Source organism: Mustela erminea, chromosome 13 (genome assembly GCF_009829155.1).
Source record: "Mustela erminea isolate mMusErm1 chromosome 13, mMusErm1.Pri, whole genome shotgun sequence".
NCBI lineage: Eukaryota > Metazoa > Chordata > Mammalia > Carnivora > Mustelidae > Mustela > Mustela erminea.
Window position 1 is genome coordinate 9,683,663 of NC_045626.1, and position 13,523 is coordinate 9,697,185.

At 45.0% G+C, this 13,523-nt stretch overlaps 1 protein-coding gene across 2 annotated transcripts; it reads left to right on the top strand.

Moving 5' to 3' along the window:
- Positions 1–6,920: 6,920 nt before the first annotated feature.
- On the top strand, positions 6,921–12,955 carry DSEL (dermatan sulfate epimerase like). 2 transcript variants are annotated; one of them, XM_032310350.1, is made up of 3 exons: positions 6,921–7,020; positions 7,851–12,394; positions 12,638–12,955. In XM_032310350.1, the coding sequence occupies exon 2, from the start codon at positions 8,717–8,719 to the stop codon at positions 12,383–12,385; it is 3,669 nt and encodes a 1,222-aa protein (XP_032166241.1). In that variant the 5' UTR covers positions 6,921–7,020; positions 7,851–8,716; the 3' UTR covers positions 12,386–12,394; positions 12,638–12,955. The 2 variants fall into 2 exon arrangements, with proteins under 2 accessions (XP_032166241.1, XP_032166240.1); XM_032310349.1 differs by having other exon boundaries at positions 7,851–12,955.
- The last annotated feature ends 568 nt before the right edge of the window (positions 12,956–13,523 follow it).

A 13,523-nucleotide genomic window follows, 5' to 3' on the forward strand; every position in this document is an offset into this window, starting at 1 on the left:
AGTGTCGCTGTTACCACAAGCATTAGTACGTCAACATCATCTTCAATGTTATGATCACTATGTACTAACTCTGCACAGGCCTACGGCGGAGGACTTCCGCTATGAATATTCTAACGTCTTTTTCTCCCTCCCTTCTCTATAGTGTTATCCAAGAGAACTTCTGCAACAAAGGAAGTGCTCTAATCTGTGGTATTCAAAATTATAGCTGCTAATCACAAGTGTTATTAAATGTCCAAAAGGTAGGCAGTGAAATTAAGAGACCACATTTTTTATTTTATTTCATTTTAATGAATTTTAATTTAAGTAACCGCTACTCTGGACAACACAGCTCTCTAACTTCACTCACATATATACCTTTTATCCTCCATCAAACTGCTCTCAGGATCAGAAACTAATTTATGTTCTATTGTAAGTGGCTGGCAATATTTTAAAAAGGTTCGCTCTCTAAGGGTAATTTGCCAGTTTTGCGTGATCAAAATGGCATTTAGAAATACGAATCGCTTGTATCCCGTTCCCCACCCATCATTCTAGGGTAGGATTTCGTATTGTGTATTTTTAATAAGCACTTCTAGGTGATTTTTATAACCAGGCAAATTTAATAAATCCTGCCAAAGAAATAATTTTCAAAGAGGATAAGAGAGAGGAGTCAGCTTGCATTATGCCATTTGTAGACATTTTTGAAGAATTTACGCTAACCCCCCACGCTTCTTCCTGCTGTCCCAGCCCTACCTCAACCTCTCCCACCTCTACCTCCCACTATCAAATCCACGGCTTTCACTATGCCTCTCAGGGAAGCATGACCCTCTGATAGGTTAGTTTACAGTGGATTTTTTTTTTTTTTTAATATGAGCCTGCTCTGTTTTCTGATGATCATTGATACCCCAAACCCACAAATGTCAGCCCCCGTAGCAACGTTCGAGCTACTTATCCCTGAACCTCTTTCCATCACTGTTTGAGTTCGGATGTAACCCTGACCATGCTGTGCAATCATCTTTTCTCTCCTGAGACTTTGAATCTGGAGTTCAAAAAGGATAACTTATTTCTGCCTGGTGGTAGAAGGGAGGTGATATAAACTTGTGTAGAGGAATGGCCATATTTAGTCCTACCCCATGACAGGTTTGGTAAAGCTGATCCTCAAAAGCTGAAGAAGGATGCAGAGGCTCGAAAGCAGAGAGAGGAGTCTCCAGGGCTTAGATGGGTGGAGACAGAAGGCTTACTTCCCCGTGGCTTTCCAGCGAGGACGTCTACTGGTGCACAGGCGGCTGGATCTGACAAGCTGACAGCGACCAGGGAAGGTTACGGGCTGAGATTATACAAGAACAGCCTGTTCCTTCTGCTCACAGCTAACCTCACTATTTTCTGGGCAATCTGTAAAGAACTGGCAAGTTGGCCCCTCACAGACCCAGGATGAACCTCTCTGCTACCTTTCATTTCATCAGTTTGCCCCCAAAATGTGCAAAACAAGTCCCACTGTTCCCACATTGTCTTAGTTTTTCTCTCTTCCCCATATGATACCTTCTATTTACCTCACTCATGTGTGAATAAACAATTAGCATATAAATTAATCGAGCCAGCTACAGAATAACTACTCCTTACAAGGGTCCGGGCTGTTGCGCAACACGGACTCTTAGCCCTCATTAGACCCTGTGCTCCTGTCAGCCTGGGGATGGCTTGGTTACACACCCAAATAAACCCTCAGACACATTCCCCCAGGTGTGTGGGCAAGAGAAGAATGAGAATTCTCGTCTTAGAACAGCGACTCTCAAAATTCGGGTGTGCCACATCTGAAAAGTGCAGCTTAGCTGATCATACACCTAGGGATTCTTAATCCATTAGGGCTGGGACAGATTTGAAAAATTGGCATTTTAAACAACACCCTGATCTTTCTGATCTATAGGGGCTCAAGAATTTTAATTTGGAAGCACTGTCCTAGAGGAAAGATTTCAGAGAATAAGAAAGGTGCCCGGGGTGTGCATGGACGCGTGCGTGTGTGCCCGTGTGAGTGAAGGGATAGGATTGTTTTAACATCAGAAGGACATTTCTCACAACCCTAAAGCCATATCTTCCCTTTATTGTTTGGGGGAACTTACTGACTTACTGCCATTCGTGCTTGGAAATTCAGCCCTGGCTCTTATTTGAGGTGGCATAGCTGGGCTTAGGGGTGTCTTGGCTCGAGCAAAGAGAGACAGACCCAGTATCTGGTAAACAGAACTGGGTGATGACTGGCTCTGGAACTAATAGCCAAGAAAGAGGTGATAGAAAGCCCGGGGTGTAATTTAAGACTCGATTTGAACAACTACCAACAATATGAACATACTTTTTAGAGTCGGTGGACCAGGATGAGGTTTCTCAGACTCAGCAGTGTCAACATTCTAGGCAGGATAGTGTTTTATTTGGGGTCAGGGGCAGGCTGTTCTGCCTTTCGCAAGATGTCTAATCGCAACCCTGGCTCCTCCCCACTGGATGTCCGCAGTCTTTCATCCCCCAGCAGGAACGATCAGAAATTTCTCCAGACATTTTCAGATCTGCCCCAGGTTGAGAACCACTTGTCTCTGAGAGGGGCAAGGGAGAGGGGAAACAGCCCCATCTTGGCTCCCCTTGTAAGTTTCACTTTGCCTAAAATTTTCTTTCATAGTGAAAGCAAAACGGTATGTTATGCAGATGTGGGAGCAAGGAACCCTCCCATTTATGAGCGCAGGGTTTTAGTAGACTTCTGGGGAAACTTCTTTCTCCAGAATTTGGCTGTGGTATTTTTAAATTTTTATAAATCCAGTTGCTGTCATACAGACTCTTGCGTAGCGGGATAAACAAACTCAGGGCACACACAGCCACATCTTCATTAGCAACTCTGCAGGCAAATTCCCTGTCATTTTGAGACGTTTTGTATTCAAAGCAATTGCAGAAAGAGTATTTCTAGATTCTACTGCCTGCTTTAAATCTGTGGTTTTGTCTTTATTATTGGTGTGGCCTATTACTGCTGGCCAATTGTGCAATAAAATTTGCAGCTTAAGTTTGGTGCCGGTTTCTGTACATTCGCAGCTGCTATCTCTCCCAACTCTGGGGAAAACACTAGTTCTAACAGTGCTCATGGATCAGTATAATATACATCTGGCCTTGGTAAGTGGTTCAGGAAATCTGCATCTGAGCTCTCACAGCCAAAACCATCTCAAGGAAGAGCTATGCTAAAGAAAAACAAAGTCACCCCCTGATTGCAATGCCTGCTTTCGGAGCAAGCCCGTGCACTGGGGATCTGTGTGTGGTCAGCTGCTGAATGCACAGCAGTTGCTTCTTGCATATCTTTTCCCCGATTGTCAAGAGTCCACCAGAATAACAGATCATGGACAAATAAGATTTCGGTCAAGGGACTTTACGTAGTGTTTTGGCTTGTATTATTGCTTCCATCTTATCTTCCTGTAAAGCGATATTGTGTTTACCTTATGTTCTAAGGCTCAGGACTTGGAATTTACCTATCTGAAGACAGAAAATTCTTGCAGAAATTCTCCTTAAAATGTTGGCCAACTTCCCAGTCTTAGTTTTCATTTGAATTAAGTCACCCCAAGAAAGCTCCAACTACTGATTGTGTGGTAACAAGCTTCTCAGCACAGTTGGAGTAAAAAAGTATCTGATTCTGCTTAGGACTCAGCAACCGTTTATGACTTTTTCTTCTTCCGCCATAAAATGAAGGTGATAATTCATGTTCAACATTCAACACACACGCAAGACAAAAGTGCTGGGCTCTGGGTTAGGCAATGAGAATTAAAAAAAAAAAAAGAAAGAAAGAAAAGAAATAGGAAAGAAGGAATAGAAGGGAGGGAGGGAAGAAGGAAGAAAAGGGAGGAAGGAAGGCCGGCAGACAAGCAGGCTCCTGCCTTGGGGGATCTAGTCCAGAAAATACCATCTCTGTTTTAAGTAGGCTGGCTGAGGATAGGGCTGGAAGACGTTCAAATAAAGAAAACAAATTTTCATAAATTCTTTGAAATCACGAGCAAAAGTTCACATAGATTTGAGAAACTTTTATATAGTGAGAAATTCCTAGAGTGATAGACTGTACTGTTCTCCACTTATATTAAAATAAGATACCGCTCCAGGATTCTGAATTTAGCAGCTGTTGGCATACGTGTCTCTTGCCACACTCATAAAGGTTTTTAATGTGCAATAACGTAACATATAGCTCATCTCTTCTATGGTTGGGTGTGTTATTTATAATTAACTAACTTTGTAACATCTTCATGTGTGGAAGAAGCAGTATTTGGAGCTATCCATTTTTTTTGTCCACAGGAAACAAGACTGTATTTATTCTGCATAGTGCCATTTACCTATCACCCCTTCTGCCAATGATTTGAATTGTTTAGCAATAGTCCTTATTTATCTCAACACACTCCCAACTGGGAGATGATGCCTGTTCAAAATGAATTAACCTGAAAGCTCATCTGGAAATACTGAGAAGTTAGGTGCATCCTGCTTCAGTGAAGATATGTGGGGTAAAACTGAAAGACCACAATGTCTGTCCCTAATTCATTCACTACAAAGTGGAAATGATCATACTGATGTGAATAAACCTGAAAAAAAATCGGAGGTAAGTTTAACTATTTGCCTAGTAGATGGTAAAGCTCAGAAGAATTCTCCATGATTCACTTTGCCCTGGCATCATGAGGAACTTTGGATCCACAGAATGAAAGAACCCCCACCACATGTTTTGTTCTGAGAAAGGGTCTGCATATTTCCTCACTGTGTTTACTAACACTAATTCCTTGGCAGTTTCCAAAGCTCCTTTATGAAAAAGTTACAGGAATCTCTGCATTTGGGCTCCTCTTTCCCCCAACTCTCATGAGGCTAGAAGCCACACTGGGTCCCCTAAGGGACATCCAGACACTTCTGGAGGAATTTCTGTACTTGGGAATTCAAAGGAGAACCCTTGCTTGAGAATGAACGTCAGCGGCAGAGGGAATGTTCTATGGGAACCCAACTGTTAAAGGTCCAGCTCATCTCAAAAGCACACGCAGTGCTTACAGAGGGATTGAGAAACTGCTAACGACTTGAGGAACTTTGAAGAGAGCGCAGGAGTCAGGTGAAATATTAAGCACAAAACAAATGATCTAAAGACTGAATACAGATACAAATCATAGAGTACTGGAATAATTCATTCTTACTAGGGAAACCTAAGAGGTATTTACAGAGAAATTGAAGCATCTGCGCTGACACAAGATGATGAAAGAACTGAGGTTCGCTGGGCAGAGGATACCACAGGAAACAGAATGGTATAAGCATAGTTACAGGAGGACCAAAGCAAAAGCAAGTTTGGCCATTTGGGTGGGGGGGGGGGGTAGAGTTCCGAAGTTGACAAAGTGGAAGAGTCATGAGGTAAAAGCCACATTTCACCTCCAAGGTAAGTTACTTGAAATGTCTTCTGCTAGTTATGGTCTACCATTCAGTTCTACCAAGAAGTGATCTAAGCAAGGTTGCTCCTTTCTTAACGGACGGATCTGTCCATTTTACCAAAATGGAATGGAGTTGGAGGAAAATGAAGCTATGACCAATCCCCAACCGATGGGCTGTTCGTTTGGGAGGTTTGATGTTTCACTGGATTTCTATGATTACGATATCACTGTGATAGTTGACGTCAGACCCTGTAGGCTCAAGAGGAAGCGGAATTTCAGATTATCTGCGAGAAATTCCCAATGTCCAGTACAACAGGATTCACTGCTGCTCTAGCAAATCCGAACCCTGGAGCTGCACCCCGCCGGCGTCACAGCGACTGAGACGCTGTCTCCCGTTTGTGGGTCTTCACCGAATTTCGCTTCCCATTTCTTTAATGAGAAAAAGATTCCTTCCACTCGTTTGTCCCACACCGTTTCAGATTTATACTGCCAGATAAATGATTTCAATCCATAAAACGGATTATCCTTTTTGCTTTCCTCTGATCTTTAGCATCGGAGCTCTGAAGTCATCCCATATTAACCTGGTGAATCGACGTTGTCTTTCTAAGTGACAGCAACCTCGGCCAAGCTGCCTGTCTTTCCTGCTGTCCTCACCCGCTGCTCGTGCTAAGGGTAATTCCTGACATCCCACAGCGTGACCCCGCCTGTTCCCGCTTCCCCCGGTATTTGTATCACGCCCCGAAACTCTCTCCGCCCCCCGCCCCAGCCCGCCCGTCCGCCCTCGGATGACCAAAGGATAAATATCTGCAGGACCCAGGCAGGTCTTTAGACAACTGCGCTTCTAAATGTCCCCCTCCCCGCCGCAGCCCGCACTCGCGCTGCTGGAGACAGCCACAGACTCGCTTTGGGATCCCGGGATGGGGCGTTTGGCGCGTCCCTGGCCCCGCCCTCCCTCCCGGCTTCCCGAATCGCGGTCTGTCCTCTCCCTACAGCGCCGCGGGCCTAAGGCCCCGCCCACACCTCGTTCCCGCCCCGCCTTCGGCTCGGGTCACAGTCTGTCTCGCTCCCGGGTCCCGAGGCCCCGCCCATGACCCCGCCTCCGTCTTGCTCCCGCCCCGCCTCCGTCTCGCTCCCGCCCCGCCCATCCCTCGCCTCCCCACCCGCCGCCTTCCCGGGCCTGAGGCCCCGCCCCGGCTCCGCCCCCGTCTCGTTCCCGCCCCGCCCCCGGCCCGCATCGCTGTCTCTCGCCCTCCCCGGGCCGCGCGGCCGGAGCTGGCACGGAGGAGCGGCGGCCGCGGCGGCATCGCGGCAGCGTCGCGGCCTGGGGACCCCAGCGCTCCGCTGGACTCAGCGCCCGCGAAAGCGCCCATCGCGCGCGGATCTGCCTTCCGCGGTGCCGGGCTGCCTGGAGCGTCCGGCGATCCCCGAGGGCGGGCGTGTCCTCGCGGCGCGGGGCGGGGGACAAGCGTGGGGCCGCAGCCTGTTGGAGCGCGGGGGGCGGGGGGTGCCGTGCCCCGGGCGCGGGGAGCCCTGCGGGGGGCGGCGCGGCCAGGCTCCCTGTGCGGAGCAGTTTTCTGCAACTCTCCACCTCCTCCTCCCTGGGCCCAGCGCAGCCGGGAGACCCTGTCCACATCTGCGGAAGGTAAGCGGACTTGGCCATTTAGGGGTCGTTGTCCCCAAACCACGGCCAGAGGTCGAGGCTGGGGAGCGAAGGCCGGGAGCGGCACGTTCGTAGGTTCGAGGAGGCGAACGAAAAAAAAAATGCAACAGGCGGGGCGGTTCAGGAAACTCCAGCGTTGATGTTTCCTACGGAGAGGAGACTTGTCCAAGACTGAAACTTGGTGAGGCTCTTCAAACCCGAGGACGGGCAGAGGCGACGCTGCACCTTAGTCTGGGTCTGAGCTCCCTCTGGTGGCCTCTCGTGAGGACGGACGCCGAGGCCGCAGGTGAGGTCGGAGCGCCGCTTGCTTGCTCCCACGCGTGGCCATCATGTCCCCTTTGAGAACCGTGACTGGTCGCGGTAGTTTCCCATACAAGGTGCCTTTTGATCCCATAAAGCGAATCCCTTAACCGGAATCAGAAAAGGTCTTTTCAACCTCTGCTCTTTGTCCCTGAGTTCTTTGCCACCAAATCAACGAGAATGATAGCAGGAATCTCATCTTTGTTTAACCGCCCTTGAATAAAAACACGTTAAAGGAGTCAAGCAAGCCACAGTTAAAATAAATGCTGCAGGAAAGTTGCATTTGTAGCTGCTTGTCATCTGCCGCCATTCATTGTTCTCCTAATCTGTCCATTTAAAAGTGTAAGAAAAAAAAAAGGATCACTTGAGCTAACTTAGATGGTATTCAGTTACAGATTTTATTGTGATTCTAAAATTTTTGTCAAGAGATTGTAGAACATGTAAGTCATCAGTTCATGTCCACTTCCGGCATTTCCGTAGCCTCAGAGAATTTCTTTTTGTTTTTCCTCTAGAAAGGAGTGTCATGAAAAAGGAACAGAAAAGAACCGTCCCTCTTGGTGAATCGGGAGTTTTCTCTCCCAGTTGGTGGCTACTTCATGATTGGAAAAAAAGTACCTAGGTGGCTGAAGAGATTAGATTCTTGTAGTTGTACAGATGAAGCTGATAAAAGAAGACATGAAAATGCTTTCTCTGGGTCGTAATGGGTGATGAGTAAGTAAGCCTGAACAAGACAGATTTGGAATGAGGGCAGAAATTTTGATTTTTTATAGCCAAGTAGGACTTTGAACACTTGTTGAGGATGTTCTTTTCCCAAAAATGGAAGAAGAAAAAATTTTCAAAGCAAAAGTGTAAAAAGTGGAAGGAGATAACAACCAAGTCGACTTCAAGAATTTCAGTACATCATGAGCTCCTTTGGGCAAACTGGCACAAGCATCGTACATGTGGGTGACTTTTATAACTAGAGATGGTTTCCTACCCTAGGAACAACTTTTTAATTCAGATTCTGGAGTGTTTACTCTTTTTCTTTTCTTTTTTTTTTTTTTTAATACTGTGTGTTTTGACTCTTCATGTTAGATAGATTTGTGTAAATGAAGTAAATCCTGAATTTCTAGTATGTTTGACTATACCACTGTTTGCTATGTGATACAGAAACATTATACAGGTTTTAACATTCCTTGAAGTTTTATTGGAAGCAGATCTGTGTCAGGGACACAGACAGTATAAGTTTTCTCTTTTTGGCAACTCAGCTTGCTTTGAATGAACCGAGCGTCAGCTGGATTTCACAGTACATATGATTTATAGTCTTTGTGTTAAAGGCCTTAAATGTATGTTTTATTCCAGGCAGAGGGAAATACATTGAGCACTGTTTTTGACATGTATGCCTAAGGAAGGAGCTCCCCGATGGATCATGGCGTTAATGTTTACAGGACATTTCTTGTTTTTAGCATTAGTGATGTTTGCTTTCTCTACTTTTGAGGAATCTGTGAGCAATTACTCTGACTGGGCAGTTTTCACAGATGATATAGATCAGTTTAAGACACAGAAAGTGCAAGATTTCGAACCCCATCAAAAGCTGAAAAAAAGTGTGCTTCATCCAAGTTTGTATTTCGATGCTGGAGAAATCCAGGCAATGAGACAGAAGTCCCGTACAAGCCATTTGCATCTCTTTAGAGCTATCAGAAGTGCAGTCACAGTTATGCTGTCCAACCCCACATACTACCTACCTCCACCCAAGCATGCTGATTTTGCTGCCAAGTGGAATGAGATTTATGGTAACAATCTGCCTCCTTTAGCATTGTACTGTTTGTTATGTCCGGAAGACAAAGTTGCCTTTGAGTTTGTCTTGGAATATATGGACAGGATGGTTGGCTACAAAGACTGGCTGGTTGAAAATGCACCAGGGGATGAGGTTCCCGTTGGCCATTCCTTAACAGGTTTTGCCACTGCCTTTGACTTTTTGTATAACCTACTGGATGATCATCGAAGACAAAAGTACCTGGAAAAAATATGGGCTGTTACAGAGGAAATGTATGAGTATTCCAAGGTCCGTTCATGGGGCAAACAACTTCTCCATAATCACCAGGCTACTAACATGATAGCGTTACTCACTGGGGCTTTGGTGACTGGGGTAGATAAAGGATCTAAAGCAAACATATGGAAACAGGCTGTAGTAGATGTGATGGAAAAGACGATGTTTCTGTTGAATCACATTGTCGATGGTTCTTTGGATGAAGGTGTAGCCTATGGGAGCTACACGGCTAAATCAGTCACACAGTATGTTTTTCTAGCCCAGCGTCATTTCAACATCAACAACTTGGATAACAACTGGTTAAAAATGCACTTTTGGTTCTATTATGCCACCCTTTTACCAGGCTTCCAGAGAACTGTGGGTATAGCAGATTCCAATTATAATTGGTTTTATGGTCCAGAGAGCCAGTTAGTGTTTTTGGATAAGTTTATCTTAAAAAATGGAGCTGGGAATTGGTTAGCTCAGCAAATTAGAAGGCACCGACCTAAAGATGGCCCAATGGTCCCCTCCACTGCCCAGAGGTGGAGTACTCTTCACACCGAGTTCATCTGGTATGATCCTCAGCTCACCCCACAGCCTCCTGCTGAATATGGTACTGCAAAAATGCACACATTCCCTAACTGGGGTGTTGTCACCTATGGGGCTGGGTTGCCAAATACACAGACCAATACCTTTGTGTCTTTTAAATCTGGGAAGCTAGGGGGGCGAGCCGTGTATGACATCGTTCACTTTCAGCCGTACTCCTGGATTGATGGGTGGAGAAGCTTTAACCCAGGACACGAACATCCAGATCAGAACTCATTTACTTTCGCCCCCAATGGGCAAGTATTTGTTTCTGAAGCTCTCTATGGACCCAAACTGAGCCACCTTAACAATGTACTGGTGTTTGCTCCGTCCCCCACAAGCCAGTGTAATAAGCCCTGGGAAGGTCAGCTGGGAGAGTGTGCACAGTGGCTTAAGTGGACCAGTGAGGAGGCTGGGGATGCGGCAGGGGAGATCATTACTGCCTCTCAACATGGAGAAATGATATTTGTGAGTGGGGAAGCAGTGTCTGCTTACTCTTCAGCAATGAAGTTGAAAAGTGTGTATCGTGCTTTGCTCCTCTTAAATTCTCAAACTTTGCTAGTTGTCGATCACGTTGAGAGGCAAGACAGTTCCCCAATAAAAACTGTCAGTGCCTTCTTTCATAATCTGGACATTGATTTTAAGTACATCCCGTATAGGTTTCTGAACAGGTACAATGGCGCCATGATGGACGTATGGGACGCACACTACAGAATGTTCTGGTTTGATCATCGTGGCAGGAGTCCCATTGCTAGCATACAGGAAGCCGAGCAAGCTGCTGAATTTAAGAAACGGTGGACTCAGTTCGTTAATGTCACATTTCAGATGGAATCCACAATCACAAGGATTGCGTATGTCTTTTATGGACCGTATGTCAATGTTTCCAGCTGCAGATTTATTGATAATTCCAACTCTGGACTTCAGATTTCTCTCAACGTCAATAATACTGAACATGTTGTGTCCATTGTAACTGACTACCATAACTTGAAGACGAGATTTGATTACCTGGGTTTTGGTGGCTTTGCCAATGTGGCTGATGAGGGCCAAATAACCCGATTTGGTTTGGGCACTCAAGCAATAGCAAAGCCCGTAAGACAGGATAGGGTTATTTTCCCCTTTGGATTTAAATTTAATATAGCAGTTGGGTTGATTTTGTGCATTAGCTTGGTGATTTTGACCTTTCAGTGGCGGTTTTACCTTTCTTTTAGAAAGCTAATGCGGTGGATCTTAATCCTTGTCATTGCCTTGTGGTTTATTGAGCTGCTGGATGTGTGGAGCACTTGCACTCAGCCCCTCTGTGCGAAGTGGGCAAGGACGGAGGCCGAGGCAAGCTCGAAGTCTTCGTCTTCCCAGGAGCACCGCCTCCATCTTCCTGATGTTGTCATTACCTCACTTCCTGGTTCAGGAGCTGAAATTCTCAAACAACTTTTTTTCAACAGTAGTGATTTTCTCTACATCAGAGTTCCTACAACCTACATTGAAATTCCTGAAACTGAATTCGAAATCGATTCATTTGTAGATGCCTGTGAATGGAAGGCATCAGATATCCACAGTGTGCATTTCCGTTTACTCCGAGGCTGGTTGCAGTCCTTGGTTCAAGACACAAAACTGCATTTACAAAATATCCATCTGCATGAACCCAGTAGGGGTAAACTGGCCCAATATTTTACAGCAAATAAGGACAAAAAAAGAAAATTGAAAAGGAGAGAATCTTTGCCCGAACAAAGAAGTAGAATGAAAGGCACCTTTGATAGAGATGCTGAATACATTAGGGCTTTGAGGAGACACCTGGTCTATTACCCAAGCGCGCGTCCTGTGCTCAGCTTAAGCAGCGGGAGCTGGACGTTAAAGCTCCATTTTTTTCAAGAAGTTTTAGGAGCTTCTATGAGGGCATTGTACATAGTAAGGGACCCTCGGGCATGGATTTATTCAATGCTGTACAGTAGTAAACCAAGTCTCTACTCTTTGAAAAATGTACCAGAGCACTTAGCTAAATTGTTTAAAATAGAGGGAGGTAAAGGCAAATGCAACTTAAATTCAGGCTATGCTTTCGAGTATGAATCGTTGAGGAGAGAATTATCAAAACCCAAGTCAGATGCAGTCTCCCTGTTGTCCCATTTGTGGCTGGCAAACACAGCCGCAGCCCTGAGAATAAATACAGATTTGCTGCCCACCAGCTACCAGCTGATCAAGTTTGAAGATATCGTACATTTTCCTCAGAAAACCACTGAAAGGATTTTTGCCTTTCTTGGAATACCTTTGTCTCCTGCTAGTTTAAACCAAATATTATTCGCCACCTCCACAAACCTTTTCTATCTTCCCTATGAAGGGGAAATATCGCCAACTAATACTAATGTTTGGAAACAAAACTTGCCTAGAGATGAAATTAAGCTGATTGAGAACATCTGCTGGACACTGATGGAGCGTCTAGGATACCCAAAGTTTACGGACTAAATGCTGCAGGTCGGCAGAAATTTGCACTAATCCTTTGCAGCCCGGTTTGTGGATGTGAAGAGTTTGTTTATTCTTGTACTTAGTGTGTGTGTGCGCGCCTGCGTGAGCGTGTTCAGTTTGTTACTTGCACAGAGATTATTTTAAAACTAGGCACCGTATTTGGCCTAGGAGGATTATTTTTATGTCACTACTTTCCTTGCCTTTGTTTCTGAATTTTTTTTTTTTTTTTTTCTGCTGAAATGTTCCTGCTAAAGGCATGGATGAGGTTATATGATGGCGGTCAGGGGAGGTGAGAAGATTTTACAGGTCTTTGTCCAGCCGTCTCCCTCATCTGTAACTGTGCTGATCTATCGTGGAACCTCAAATACTGCTAAAGGCCTTTCAATTGCTGCTTTGCCCAAGCATCTCTTGCTTTCAAGATGGACTACAAAAGTTCCTTATCTTTTTTAAAAGATATTCTAACACATTTTTCTTGCACCAAAAAAAAAAAAAAAAAAAAAAAAATTTTTTTTTTTTTCCTGTGTATAATGTTCAGTGATATCACTGGGGAAATGGTGAGAGCTCCTATCAGAACTATAGAATTCCTTCTGGGAAATACAGATAAAAATACAGAATGAACATTTTTTTTCAGGTCCGAAACAGTGATCTGAAAAGCCTCAAGTTTTTTACTTAGAAATAATAAGGAGTCCGTCTTTGAACAGTCTGGGTGCCAAGGGCTGGTAGAGTATTTTCAACTCGCTTGTCGGTTTAAAACTCTTCTCTTTCTTGCCTCCTTGAGCTACAGCTGGTCCCCTCACACCATTCACACCCTGTCCTTTCCATCACTGTCATGCAAAACAATCCATTATTACTAATTGTTGAAGTCCCGACATTTGTGGGAACTTTTTTTTTTTTCCCCATGATGATTAATTTTGCATTAAAGCCTGACACTTAGAATCCAATTTCTTTTTGTGGAATGATCACTGTATGACTCAGAGAAAGCAATGCTGCTGCTGCCAGTGTTTTTTTAGACTGGAAACAGAATTGGAATACTGCCGGACTTATCCTGCATCCCTCTGAATGAGTTTACAGACTGCCAGTGTCTGCAAAAGTTAAAGGCAAATGGGAGATGATGTCAGAGGCATCTGTTTCCTTTGCC